This window comes from Aulonocara stuartgranti, assembly GCF_965226115.1.
Source record: "Aulonocara stuartgranti genome assembly, chromosome: 20".
Taxonomy (NCBI): domain Eukaryota; kingdom Metazoa; phylum Chordata; class Actinopteri; order Cichliformes; family Cichlidae; genus Aulonocara; species Aulonocara stuartgranti.
Window position 1 is genome coordinate 25,418,012 of NC_138956.1, and position 14,846 is coordinate 25,432,857.

General features: G+C 39.7%; 1 protein-coding gene across 2 annotated transcripts in view; it reads left to right on the plus strand.

The window, feature by feature from the left end:
• The first annotated feature begins 4,078 nt into the window (after positions 1–4,078).
• The window catches only part of eif2d (eukaryotic translation initiation factor 2D), a 31,323-nt gene continuing 20,555 nt past the window's right edge, over positions 4,079–14,846 (plus strand). For both annotated transcript variants that reach the window (XM_082518104.1, XM_082518105.1), the window contains exons 1-11: positions 4,079–4,333; positions 7,470–7,660; positions 7,754–7,837; positions 7,927–8,017; positions 8,095–8,202; positions 10,033–10,301; positions 10,720–10,837; positions 10,914–10,959; positions 11,043–11,149; positions 11,276–11,431; positions 14,711–14,800. In XM_082518104.1, coding sequence (XP_082374230.1) covers positions 4,278–4,333; positions 7,470–7,660; positions 7,754–7,837; positions 7,927–8,017; positions 8,095–8,202; positions 10,033–10,301; positions 10,720–10,837; positions 10,914–10,959; positions 11,043–11,149; positions 11,276–11,431; positions 14,711–14,800 — 1,316 coding nt within the window. In that variant the 5' untranslated portion in view covers positions 4,079–4,277. The remainder of the gene's footprint in view (positions 4,334–7,469; positions 7,661–7,753; positions 7,838–7,926; positions 8,018–8,094; positions 8,203–10,032; positions 10,302–10,719; positions 10,838–10,913; positions 10,960–11,042; positions 11,150–11,275; positions 11,432–14,710; positions 14,801–14,846) is intronic.

The window sequence follows — 14,846 nt, forward strand, 5'->3', positions numbered from 1 at the left end:
TCAAAATCTTTTGCTTAACTAGAAGCTTCTCTTTTATTGAACGTCACTGTGGAAAATTTCTAGCACTTTGCCATTTATTTCCATGGTGAACACCTGAGTTTTTACACTATAATGGTCTATTATTGTGGTGGTATACAGCAGCTAAATTTAAAAAATGTTTTAAAAAAAACTGTACTCAGACATTATTCACTTTGATTTACTTACTTTACTGTATCAAGGTTCAAGGTTCCCATATTGCCTTTGATGTGTTTAAAAGTCTAGCGGCTCTAGTTTTTTTTTTAACATCTATAACCCCTAAAATCATCTGAAATCAGCACAAAATTTAATCTGTTCAATTTTAAAACCATAACCTGACAATTTTAGTTTTTGATTTTGTGTGTACTTTTCTATGTGTTGTTAAAAAATGGTTCATTTTATGTTATTCTGCTTTTGAATGACATTTATTTTATCCAGCCTGAAGTATTTTCAACCACACTAACATCCATGAAAAGCGCTACCCAAAACGATTTACTCTGATTTACTCTTACTACTTACTAGCTACTATCAATAAAAACATTTGTAAAAGAAGCCCCGTTATTTGGTCAAAATTAAAGATAATAGAGATTTTTGGACTCTCTAAAAATTGGAGAAAACTAGCTAACTTCTTATCTAAATCTAAGTAAAAACAGCAGACTGTAAAGAACCTTTGGGCACATTTTTGCTGATGAGCTCTGGAAAGAAATTGAGGTAAGATCTAGAATAACAATTGGGATTTATTAAATATATTAATGTCATTTATGTAAATATTAGCAAAGACCCTATATGTTGCTTTAATAATAATAATAATAATGCATTTTATTTGAGGGCACCTTTCAGAAACCCAAGGTCACCTTACAAAAAACAAAATTAATAAAAGGAACAGTAGTCATAACATACACAAAATAAGTTAAACTTACAAAACAGAGCTTGACAACAGATAAAATCAGCATTAAAGCGAATACACCAGTTTAAACAGATGTGTTTTGAGCTGTGTCTTAACCCTCCTGCCATCCTTTAAAAAACTCACACCCATCACCCTAGGGACCATTCTCAGCCACGCCATAAAAAGACCATATATCCATATTTTATTCCACTTTAAATTAGCCAACCTTGTAAAACTACTTCTCCCTGAAATATTCATGTAAAGTTTTAATTATATTTTCGTTGTTTTAACCCTTCAAATCCCAGTGTTATTACATGAGCGCCCTGTGTTATAAGCCCCAAAAACCAAAAAACGAAACTAAATATTTCCACAAAAAAACAGTTGAAGTAATATGTGATTGTCATTATAAGTAGGCCTTTAGATGGACCAAAGATTGGCACCAACATACATTTTGACCTGCCATTATTTTTTTTGCATTTTTTTTGCAATTTAAAAATTAAAACTTCAAGGCCCTGAGTCTTCATTGACATCCAAGAAAAGAAGAAAAAATAAAATCATATGATGATAATTTGGGGTTGAAAAATAGCGTTTATAATGGAAGTCAATGGGCAGAAAATGGTCCCCAGGGTGATGGGTGTGGGGATTTCTGCTGCTCAGCCATTTTAGGCTGATTTAAGGAATTCACACTGGAATATTAACATTGACAGGTAAAAACTATCCTGTGGCAAGTTTGGTTATATTCCACTGAACACAGTGGAAATGGCAGCCATTTAACACATAGCAGTGGCACAAAAAGGTCCCAAGAAGGCAGGAAGGTTAAATACGGAAAGGGAGTCAATATTTCTTAGTGCAGGAGGAAGAGAGTTCCAGAGCTGAGGAGCAGAGCGACTGAAAGCTCTGTTCCCTATAGTAATAAGGTGTGAGGACGGAACAGTAAGATGAATAGCAGATGATGATCTGAGAAGGCGGGAAACAGTGGTGATATGGAGCAGGTCACACAAATATGAAGGAGCAGATTTATGGATACACTTGTATGTAAGAAGTAAGCTTTTAAAATTTATCCTGGCTTCTACGGGCAACCAGTGAAGCTGCTGAAGAACTGGGGTAATATGAGCTCTTGATGGAGTGCAAGTTATGACCCGAGCTGCAGAATTTTGAAGAAGTTGGAGTTTATGAAGGGACCTTTTAGGGAGACCAAATAGGAGGGAATTGCAGTAATCAATACGGGACGTAATAAGACTATGGACAAGGATGGCAGAAGCATGGGGAGTAAGGAAGGGACGGAGTCGGTTAATATTACGTAAGTGGAAGTAAGCGGACCGGGTTATGTAATTAATGTGAGACTGGAATGAAAGAGTATTATCAAGTATGACACCCAAACTCTTAACCTGAGGGGAGGGAAGGGTGGGAGAATTTTCAATGTTAATGGAAAAACCGTGGGATTTGGTTATAATAGATGGTGTACCAACAAGTAAAACTTCAGCTTTATTACTGTTAAGTTTGAGAAAATTGGAGGAGAACCAGGATCTAATCTCAATAAGACAGTTTGAGAGGGAGGTAGGTGGGAGGGATGAATTGGGTTTAGAAGAAATGCAGAGCTGGGTGTCATCGGCATAACAGTGAAAATTGATATTATATTTTCAGAATATATGACCAAGAGTGAGCATGTAAGTAATGAATAAAAGAGGCCCTAATACTGAACCTTGGGGCACACCAGCAGAAACAGGATATGAAGAATGGGATTTAAATTGGATAAACTGAGTGCGGTCTGAGAGATAGGAGGTAAACCAGGTAAGTGGGGTATGATTAATACCAATGGAAGCTAACCGGTTCAGGAGAATATTGTGAGAAATGGTATCAAACGCCGCACTAAGATCAAGAAGGATGAGGATGGATAGGAGACAAGAATAAGCTGCCATCAGAAGGTCAGTGGTAATCCTTAACAGAGCAGTTTCTGTTTTATGATTGGGGCGGAAACCAGATTGAAATTGTTCATAGAGATTATGGTCATTGAGATGTAAATGAAGCTGGGCGGCGACAACTTAAGCCATTCACATGTGTCTGGGTTTCATACATAAATTTTTCTGCACCCTACATACATCTGGAAACCATAAGAGAGGCCCACGTGTCATGTTGCCATATCAACATCTTTGCATTTGTCTGAACTTGACATTATACTCCACTGCAGACAGAGACACAGCCAGCTGGAGACCTGAAAACCGAGTAGTCGTTCCCACTCTACTTCTTTGGAATCTGCGTTGTGGGGCACATGGACAGTTGGTGCTACGAGTGTAACAACTCTGTGATAAGCCCTGGGTCAGACACTGTTTTAGACGCTTACTGCCACATTTTACCGGACCAAGCACACCATCTCACATTCTCTCTGTCTATAAGCATGGAGCAAAGAAGATAAGCCATTAACTACAGGTCCTCACAGACTGACTGGATGAATCACTGTATAGCATCCAACTCACTTATGGAATTCCTCATTCAACAATCCTTACCAATTGAGCACTTTCTGGATGTATTGCACACGGTAGGAGTCCATACGTGGATTCAGTCCTTTACAAAAACACAAACAGTTCTCTTCCTCACTTGCCTAAAAACTGATTATTGCATAGCTGACGTCAACAGCTTCATGAGCATTTTGAATAAAACTACAAGAGACAAGGTCAGGAAGTTCAAGTCATATATCTCCCAGCATGCCCCTCTACCTATCAAAGCTTTCCAGAAAAGGTACCTATTTTAATCAGTGGAGAGTAAAATGCCTGAGTAAATATTTTCAGAGCTAAAATTTACTTTATAAAGGAAATGTATAGTTTTTTTTATTAGTTTCATTGTTTGTTTCAGAAGTATTATTATTATTATTATTATTATTATTATTACACAGCAAAGACAGAATAAAACTGTCTTTCTTTGCAACGACAATAAATTTTTCTCACTAGTTGAAATGCTTAATTGTCGACACTTTTAACAAGTCATTATTTTACATGGAGCACTGTTCATGTGAGTCAACATTAAACAGTTGCTTGGTTTAGCCTACAAGAAGTTTTACAATTACTGCCTATTCTGTCGATGGTAACGGAGATTCGATATACACACACGTTGGACTCCGCAGAAAAAAATATTACCGTACTGACACCTACGTGCTTAGTTTATCATGCGGAACAAAAGTTGCCTGTGCAGTTTCACATCGGTCATAAATATGTGTCGGACCATCCCACCAAACGAGGAGCAGCTGACTACTGAAAAGCATTGTAGAATCCGTTTATGTGTTGTAGATGAGTCGTTTTAGATGCTCTGTGCTGATGTACTGAAAAGGCGTACAATCAGAAGTGGTCATGCTGAATTCTTCTGACTAACGTTTTATGAAAATATGTTTGCCAAACCATTTCGTGTCAAATCCAACACCGCAATCAAAGGATCAGACAGGTGAGTCACTGCTGCTCACATCTTTAGCTGACGCTTGCTTCTTCTACATATTCACATTTATTATATGTGGTGGAGGACTCTAAACATTTTTTTAAACTGTCCAAGTATCAGACGCTGTCCTCCTCATATAACTGGAATAAATCAAAACGGAGTAGTTCTTCTCTTCAGCTTACAGTGAAGCTTCTGGTCAGTGAATGAATAGATTTAAATAGCGGCGATATATCAGTTTTTCCGTATATCTTCGTATTTGAGCTGAAAGCTCATTATTAGCTGGCACTGTCAATATCGATCAATATTTAACAAGGACAAATAATGACCATATTATTTTACTCTTATAATAATAACAATAATAATAACGCTTATTTGTATATCATTTATCACGTTTATCAAAACCAGTGTTACGAGGTGCTTCGCATAGGAACAGAATAAACGGACATACTGGGTGGAAATTATAATTTTTAAAAAAAAATCAATCAAAATGTGCCGGTGTCAAAATGTAAATCCAATACAATGTGATTCCAGTAAAATTAACATTAAAATCAAAAAGTTGAAAGAATAAGGTGAAGCTAATCTATGAATGTAAAAAATATATATATCTAAAATGTATGCTAAATGTTTTTTTAAAGGTTTTCAACGTAAATAAATATTTAGCAGTGATTTTAAAGTAAACACCAGCTGGATTTCCTCAGGCAGGTCATTTCCCTCCCACTGTCAGAAAAAGTCCTGATATTAATAATTGGCACGTGTGGGAGGATCGTCAGCCAATCAGATCGTCTGTCTCTTCAAGACTATAAAAGCAGGCCTGGACGAACTGCTCAGCCTCTCTCTTCCACTCCAACTGTTGATGTTTGTCTCTTAGTTAGGTTATGTTTATATATATATTCTTGGGCTGGGCTTTAAATATACTGTCAGTTCTAAAAGAAATGGGGAGCCTGTGTAGAGGCATTAAGACTCGTGGAATATGTTCAGTTTTCTTGGTTCTTTTAAAAGGTCTACCTGTTGTATTTTGTGATTTAGTGCTTTCTGATACCTGTGTAATTATTATTAAAATAATCCAACCCAGTGGAAATTAAAGTATGAATGATAGTCTGACACTGAATCATTTTTGTAAAGTACTGATCGTATCTTTACAAAATTCCTTAGGTGATAGTAGCAGGACTGGGAAATCTTGTTTATGTTTCTCACAACTGTGATTAGATTTGAATATCACACTCAGGTCTCGGACAGCAGATGTTACATGAATGGATAAAGAACCAAGGAGAGAACTTGATGCTTGGATGCAGCTTTTCTGAACCAATGATGACATTTTTTTATTTCATCAGTTACAGAATTAGACAGTTGAAGAGGTTGGCTAAAACGTGGATTTTTCTCTGACCCAGAGCTGTATGTCATCTCTTTTATAAGATTGCTGTTATGAGATGAATAGTACCTTTGGGACATTTTGGAGTTTGGAGCTCTTGAATCATATTTCCCTCCTGCATGCAGGTTGTAACTTGGGCCCTAGGAAAAACTGAGTTTCTTAATCCTGAGTTGAGGGTACTCTGAGGTTTCTGTTACAGAAAGAATGCTAACATAAACTCTGAATCTGTGTACCTATCATGCTTGCTGTCTGGTTTTCTTCTTCAATGAACTCCTAGTTTCTCTCGGACTCCTTCTGCTGCTCCTGAATCAACTGACAAGCATTTAGATTAATTTCCTCCCTCATGAGGTCCCTATCAAATCATGCAGTGGAGTGATTTAATATGAAGTTTATGTTTTTCCAAACACCAGAATTCAAGGTCAGTCTTTATTTTTTGTACTTAGCGGAGTCCTCAGTCATCAATGTGAGGACAGACGCAGCGATTACACTGCCGATTTATTTCCAGCTCAGAATAAAATCTGTACACTACATCTTTCACAATGACTCTGTGGAGGGTAATGCAGCTGTCACACCATCAGCCAACAATAACTGTTTAAATAAAGCTTTGCACACGTAAACACACAATCATTTATGAGGTTGTAGTCGGAAAAAATGTCTGACACTGTTAAGATCTTGAACTTTATGTGAATATTTGAATAAAGATGAGACAGAGATAACTTTGAGATGATAAAACAGAGCCAAATGTAGTTTAAAGTGGGCTTTTAAAAGCAGGCTGCAGACAGTCTGACTGAATTTCATGTTGAAATAAATCCATATGTTGAAATATAGCCATTAAATTATGTTGAGCAATATTTTAAAAAGTATAATGTTTGAAAGTTCACATTCTGAATCTGTTGGGCTCTCAGACAACACTTCTGATGACGGGACAGGTAAAAAAATAAATAAAGTTCAAATTCTGCACCATGACACATTTTCTAGAGAATTTAGGCTAAAGCAGTTACCTACCTTTTGTATTCAGTTTCTGTTCCCTGCGTTTTCTCAGTGTCACTTTAATCAGAATACTTTATTAATCCCGAAGGAAATTAGGGAAGATATCAAATGTAGATGTCGCAGTCGCATGCATCCCATCCTTATTGAATTAACTTCATCAGACACATCGTAACCATAGCCAGTATAAAAGATTTATATATTTTATGCATGCATTTGATGGCCAATTAGACCAAGCTGGTTAAAATAACTCCCCCATCCCCTTTTCTCTATCATCATGGTGCGCACTGACACTCATCCTCTCCTGATGATGACTTTCATTTACTAATCACACATGATTATCTCAGAGAGAACATGTATCTGAGATAACATTTATTTCCATTTATGAGCCAAGCGAAGAGGACCTTAATCCACTCAGTTTATTGAACTTGGCTCCTAAGTGGCGGTAAATAATAACCCGCTGAAAGGAGCAGATGACTATTTTTTGGCAAGGTGACAAATGAAACTAATGTTTTAGAGGAAAAGTATCGTTTTGACAAGCTATTATAGCTGATAGCTGAAAAAAAACAAATAAATAAAATATAAATTTGGATTCTAAAAAAAAAATCTTTTAACAAATAAATGGATCAATTTCCTTGAGTTGAGCATAAAAATAGTGTGGGTCATGGTGCAGTTAAGCCAAGCATAAACAGGGTAATCTGTTAAGATATTATCAGATAAATTGAAATGGTATATTTTTAAAACATCTGTTCGTGTGTATTTTATCTATTTCTGTGTTGTTGCCTTTAGGAGAAAGCTCAAAGCTGACTTATCCGCGGCCTTTCCTTTGCTGTCTGCTGATGAACTGTCTGAACTGGTCCCCAATAAAGAGGAACTAAATGTTCTCAAGAGTTATGCACACAAGGGAGATGCTGTGACAGTTTATGTTCTTCATAAAAATCCAGTGTTTTTTGAAGTGGATAAAAAACTTTTTCCTACCGGTAATTAAACTGCAATGAACGCACTAATATGGGATACAATGGGATGACTGATCTGCTCTTAAGTAACTTTTTTTTTTTTGTCATATTTATTAGTGTATGTTCTTTGGCGATACCCCGCTCTCCTCCCAGCCTTCAAGACATGGCCTCCTGTTCTTCAGAAATTGACTGGAGGGGCAGGTATGCTTTTTTTTTTGAGGTGGGGGATCAGTGAATCGTGTGCAAATGTTTTGTGCAAAGTTATGAGAGAATATTGTGCTTTTCCAAAGATCTCATGCTCCCAGGTGTGGTGGTGCCTTCATGTGGTCTCCCAGATGTGAAACAGGGAGACAGCTGTGCTGTTACATTAGTGAACAACAGGTATGTTATATTAAACACTTTTGGAAGACCTTTCCTAAAAAGTGTAAGTGTGACTGTGTCCTTCGGGTTGTTCCTAGAGCACCTGTTGCAGTTGGGACAGCTGCTGTGTCCACTGAACAGATGCACTGTTTGGGTATGAAAGGAAGAGGAGTCTGCATTCTTCACACGTACATGGATTATCTCTGGTGAGTCGCTTTCACCTTAAAGCATTGAATTGTTTTGAATTTAAGTTTAGTGGCATTATTGATTAGTGTCGTTTCACTCCATTAAATTGAAGGCTACAGTTGGCAGCTCCTTAGCTTAGCATGAAGACTCTAGCAGGTGGAGAATTTTTGGTGTGTTTTTTCTCAATAACTAGGGCAGTGAATGTTTGAAGTTGCGTGTCTCTCAGTGTTGGCCAAATTGGTGACCTGTGCTGGGTGTATCCTGGCTTGCACCTCTGACAGCTGGGTGTTGGTTCAAACCTGCTTCTCAGGCTTTCTCCAGGTTATTTAGTTTATTGGTGATTCTAAATTTGCCATTGGTTTGACAGATGATGCAAAAAGTGATGCAAAAATGGAAAAAAAAAAAAGTGATGAAAAAAAAAATGAAGCACTTACACAACAAGGACCACCTGTCTTCTTTTCCTTATGAGGATATTCCAAAAACAGTGAAGATGAAACTGATAACATTTGATCATTGTTTGTTAGTGATGCACATTATGTTTTTGCACATCATGTCTGCCCGTCCCACTCTCCTAAACACAGTGGCTTTGAAATTTATCAAGGCTTTTTCGGAAATGAACTCATGACATTTTGGCTATAAAAGGTCCTTTTGACCTCATGTCCATCCCATTCCTGTGACTATATCAGGAACGCTTGGTGAACTTCAGATTTGGCATGAATATTTATTTGGACTCAAACATCAACAAATTAGAGTTTGGTAAATTGGGAAAAAATTCCCGCAAATAAAATGACATTCTGAAATAATGACATTTCACATTTGATTAGATATTGCATTAGTGATGCTTATATTTAGTGCCCATCTATTAGTTTAATTTAATCTTCATTACACACAGTGCACTCACGGGACACTTCATTAGGTACACCTTGCTAGTACTGATTTGAACCCCCTGTTTTGCCTTCAGAACTGCCTCAATTCTTTATAGCAAGGACTCAACCAGGTTGTGGAAACATTCCTCAGAGATTTTGGTCCATATTAATTTGTTGGCAGCACATCCATGATACAAATCTACTGTTCCAGCACATTCCAGAGGTGCTTTATTGGATTGAGATCTGGTGACTGGAGGCCAACTGAGAACAGTAAACTGTTCAAGAGCACAGTTTGAGATGATTTGAGCTTTTTGACATTTATTTTCCTGGCAGCAGACGTAAAAAGGTGGATACCCTGTGGTGATAAATAGGCAGGCATGGTCACCATCAATAGCCAGATAAGCTGTGGCATTTCCATCACCAGCAGCCTGAACCAAGGCAAAAGTTATCCATGCTTTCATGTTGTTTATGCCAAACTCTGACCTTACATTTGAATGTTGCAGCAGAAATGGAGAGTCTCCAGACCAGGTGACACTTTTCCGTCCAATCTGGGCGAGCCCATGTGAATTCAGTTTCCTGTTCTTAGCTGACATGAGTCTCACTTTTTGTGGTCTCCTGCTGCTGTAGCACATCTGCTTCAAGGTTTGACGTGTTGTGCATTTAGAGATGCTCTTCTGCATTATAAGTGATTATTTGATTTGAAGTGTTCTCTTCATCAAAGGAGTCTGGCCTTTCTCCTCTGACCTCTGTAATAAAGAAGGCATTTTGTGTTACTGAATAGCTGAATAACTGTATCCAGTAAAGTGGCTACTCATTAGAACTGTTTAAAATAAAAGTACTGATGCAGGTAAAAAGGACTGTATTTTGTTTGTGGTGAGTTTGTCCGATTTGAGTTTGAACAAGCATTCGTTTAAACTGCAAGTTGATTGGCTGGTGGAGGCAAAAAGTCAAAATGCTCTAATGCCAGTTTCATATCCTTTTCAGGGCTTTTGGAGATAAGTCAGGTCCTCCTTCTTTACCAGATGCAGAAAGTGAAGCACATGGGGAGAACGGTGAGGAATGTGAAATCAGTGACAAAGAGGAGGAGGAAGTTGATAAGTGTGTGGAGGAGCAGCACAGTCCAGAGGAAACGGTCACAGATCAAGCCCAGTCTTGTTTTGAGGAGCTGAGCTTAGTTGAACAGGATGAAGAGAAGGGCGAAAAGAACAATGAGGAGGAGGAGGAGACCCAGGATGAGCAGAAAACACCACAAGGTACCAGATGTACAACAAAAGTCGCCTTGAGGCTTGAGGTGACTTTTGAATAGATGTAATCAAATTCTCTCACATATTTTCCTTGATGTAACAGGATGATGCAAGTGCAAGGATCAGAAGTGTTATTAATAAAAATGAAGTTATAGATTTACCATTAAATTACTTCCCACCAAAGTTGTTCTGAATCTGCTTTTAATAATACTTCGCCAAAACCTCATAAATACTTTAATCCCCAATTTAAATCTGATTGACGTAATGACTACTAAATGGTTGCAGGGCAGGCTCGATGACTTTGTTGGGTTTTTTTTGTGAACATGTGGTTTTGTTATGTTAATTCAGCTGTGGAATACTTTTTTTTTTTTTTTTTTTGCATGCTCAGAGAAAAGTATGTAATACAGGTCATGCCTTGTTTTCACAGAGGTAATGGACGCCATGCTGTTGCAGTGCTTTCTTCATGCCTTAAAGAGCAAGGTGAAGAAGTCAGAGCTCCCCCTACTGACGAGTACATTTCTCCGCAACCATATGTTTTCTTGCTGGTAATGTATAAATCACCTTTGTAGAAGTTTTAAGGGGAAAGAAAAATTATTGCTGAAAACACCTTGTATTTTTCAGCCCAAGTGGAAAGCAACTTGATATCAAGAAGTCGAGCTATAAGAAGGTATCATGTGTCCAGCTTGTGACATTGAACACATTTTAGTATGAAATGCATAACCTCATCAGTATGTGTGTCTTTTCTAACAGCTCTCCAAGTTTCTACAGACAATGGAGCAACGGTATAACATCGTGCGAGTAAAGGAACTCACCAAGGGTGTGGAGAGTATTGTGGAGGTGGACTGGAAGAATCCAGAGTGAGTCGAGGGCTTTTTCAAAATAAAGAAATTCTTCATAGGGATTGAAACTTGCAACCCACCCACATTCAGCAAGGCTAGCTCTGTGTTTGTACTTTGTATTACTGTTGCCTTGTTTTTTTGTAGACTGCGTTCCTTCAGCTTTCCCGAGGACACAGATGTTGAATCGACTCCACTGCCGGATGGAGAGGAAGGAGAAATTCCGTATCATCCTCCAGAGATCACAACTCTATACTCTGTGTCTGCTCGGCTGGAGCCTCTCTTTCTGAATGCAAACAAGAGGTCTGTATATTTTCCTAACCCTGCCTCTTCATACTTCCTCCTGTTCGCATGGGTCGGACAGCAGGGGGACATAGCAGGGAGAGTTGGAGCTTGTGTTTCTTTAAAAGAGACACTGAATCCCAAGCAACTCCGGGAGAGCTGCTGATAATTGGCCTCACCCTCTGACCAACCTGTGAACTGATAGGGCAATATTTGTCTTACACAAGCTGAAGAATTCCTGGTCTTTAGCTGCGTCTGAAATCACACGTTTGATTGCTAATTTATTGCTCCATCTATAGTTTTCAAGTAGTTTTCCCCATAGGGACCCATAAATTCTGGAATGGAAAAATGGTTTCCATTGTAAATTGGGGTTTTTGACAGAAGGCTTTTCATTTGCTTTTTTCCCATCTATGAAAAGCCATGTGTTACTAATAGTACATCATCAGTACTGTAGAGTTTTCTTAGATCAAACGTAGCAAATTGCGCTAAAACAGAAATAGTAGTTTTCTTGGAAGATTCAGTGAACTGCCAGTTGTCATGTTCTTTCTAAGAACTACAAGCAGCCTTTCTGTCATGCAATATATTATTTTCATAATAAAATTAATTTGTTAAACTTTACAATTTCCCTTCAAACTGCTATAAGTTCAAGGATCTTCTCTCACTGAAACAACTCTGAAAATAAAGCCAAACAATAGCAGGTGCAGCATCATTTTTATATGTGTAACATCATTTTTTTAGCATGTTTATCAAATCAACAAATACCAGGACATTGACCCTTTTCTCTTTTTCACTCATCTAAATGATTTTCCTCAGTTCTTTGTTCCTCCATACCGAGGTTTTTGTCAAAGCTGCTGGCTTGTGGCTCTGGATAGCTTTAGCTTTTAGCCACTTTGTCTGTGTTAGGTTCTTTAAAATGTCCGTGCAGCTGGGTGAGGGTGATTGAAGGGTCGCGTTAGGTTTACTTTGTGTCTTCATCACGCTATGGGCCACAGCCTCACACTAATAACATGTGGCTGTAAGATTGTGAGCAACTATTAGCCTGCGACGCCATGTGCATGTTGCACATGTTGCACATGTTGCACATGCATGAAATAGAGAGGCTCATAATCGAACATACATCAGGCTGACCAGCTGGTCACCAGTCCAGGTCAAGAACACAGAAAATTGTCCTGACTCTGCTCCCTAGCTCAGTGGATGGGTGCATCTCTGTAATTGTTGCCCAGCTGCCACATTGTAAAAAAATTGCAACTCATTCAGCCTCTTACCACACATCTGTCTTCTAAAGTGGAGATGGCAAGTTAACACGAATAAAGCAAAACGCATGACAATGCTTTCTAAAAAGAACTGCCCCCTGCTGAATAACTTGGTTTGATCTTCCTCCTAGTGTGCTTTGTATGGTGACCACTCATCGTGGGAATTGTAGGCGTTCCCAGCTTAGGTTTTAATATCCAGGAGCTTCTAGTACGGTGCGTGACCTGTTGTGACAGGTGAAATGTTTATACTGATTCTGAAAAGGGTTATTGTCTGAATTCTTGGAGGGCAGTGTAATTCATATAAAACAATCCCTTGAAATATCCAATGAAATGACTATATACTGAAACAATCTTGGACTGAGATTTTTTTAAATAAATTTAAATTAGCTTCAGAAGCTTCTGTGGAGAACCCACACTATTACTCCAAGGACCGTTTGTTTATATACTAATTAGCCAGAACATTAAAACCACCAGTGTAGGTCTACCAAAACAGCTCAGTTAGCCACAGGCGGTCAGGAGCATTTGTTTGGGTAAAATGCTCAAGTACCTCAAATAATCAACAACCCTGCATCTGTTTTCCTGAGCTTTAAATCTCTTAGCCTTAATTTAAATACTTTGAGTAAAACTGTCTTGGCAGCCGGGGATCGGTCCGCCAGGGCCCTCCGCTCCTGGCTGTCGCCTGGCACACAATGCACCCGACCCCTATGGCGCCTCCTGCGGGTGGTGGGCCCATGTCTCCTCTTCGGGCTGTGCTCGACCTCGGGCACCCTCCCCAGGCTTGGCTCCAGGGCGGGGCCCCGGTAACCCTATCCCGGGCAGGGTAAACTGTTCCCCTGATGTTTTCTTCATAAGGGTCTTCTGAATCGCTCTTTGTCTGGTCCCTCACCCAGGACCAATTTGCCATGGGAGACCCTACCAGGGGGCAAAAGCCCCCAGACAACATAGCCCCTGGGATCCCTGGGACACACAAACCCCTCCACCACGATAAGGTAGCGATTCACGGAGAGGACGAGTTCCTGCCCCAAGTGGAGGAGCTCAAGTATCTCGGGGTCTTAATAATAATAATAATAATAATAATAATGGATTGCATCTATATAGCGCTTTTCAGGATCCTTCAAAGCGCTTTACAATGCCACTATTCATTCACTCTCACATTCATACACTGGTGAAAGCAGCTACAGTTGTAGCCACAGCTGCCCTGGGGCAGACTGACAGAAGCGAGGCTGCCATATCGCACCATCGGCCCCTCTGGCCATCACCAGTAGGCGGTAGGTGAAGTGTATTGCCCAAGGACACAATGACCGAGACTGTCCGAGCCGGGGCTTGAACCAGCAACCTTCCGATTACAAGACGAACACCCAACTCTTGAGCCACGATCGCCCTTGTTCGTCTTGTTCGCGAGTGATGGGAGAAGGGAGCCGGAGATTGACAGACGGGTTGGTGCTGCGGCCGCAGTGATGCGGACGCTGCACCTGTCCGTCGTGGTGAAGAGAGAGCTGAGTGTAAAAGCGAAGCTCTCTATTTACCAGTCGATCTACGTCCCTACCCTCACCTATGGCCACGAACTGTGGGTAGTGACCGAAAGAACGAGATCGCGGATACAAGCGGCAGAAATGAGCTTCCTCCGAAGGGTGGCTGGCCTCTCCCTTAGAGATAGGGTGAGAAGTTCGGCCATCCAGGAGGGGCTCAGAGTAGAGCCGCTGCTCCTCCGCATCGGAAGGAGCCAGCTGAGGTGGTTTGGGCATCTGACAAGGATGCCTCCTGGGGAGAGGGAGGTCTGGGCTTCTCTGCTTAGGCTGCTGCCCCCGCGACCCGGCCCCGGATAAAGCGGATGAAGATGGATGGATGGATGGATGAGTAAAACTGCTGATTCAACTTTAAATCTGCAGTTTTTTTTCTAGCTGTGTTGCTTTATATAGATTAGTCTATTAGGAAATAAACTCATCAAAAGAAAGTAGATATTTTTATTAAAGCTTAGGTAGCCTTTATAAGTTTTTCTCATTTGTATTGATCGGTGATACTAATGTGTGCTTTGTTGCCTCTTTAGGAAAGGAGCTACACTGCATCCTGCTGAAGTAAGAAGTATTGTCACGGAGTATGTGAAGGACAATGAGCTGGTGGATGAAAATAATAAGAAGTAAGAGGCTGTTCAAAACTCTACTGTGATTCAGAGTGGATATTTG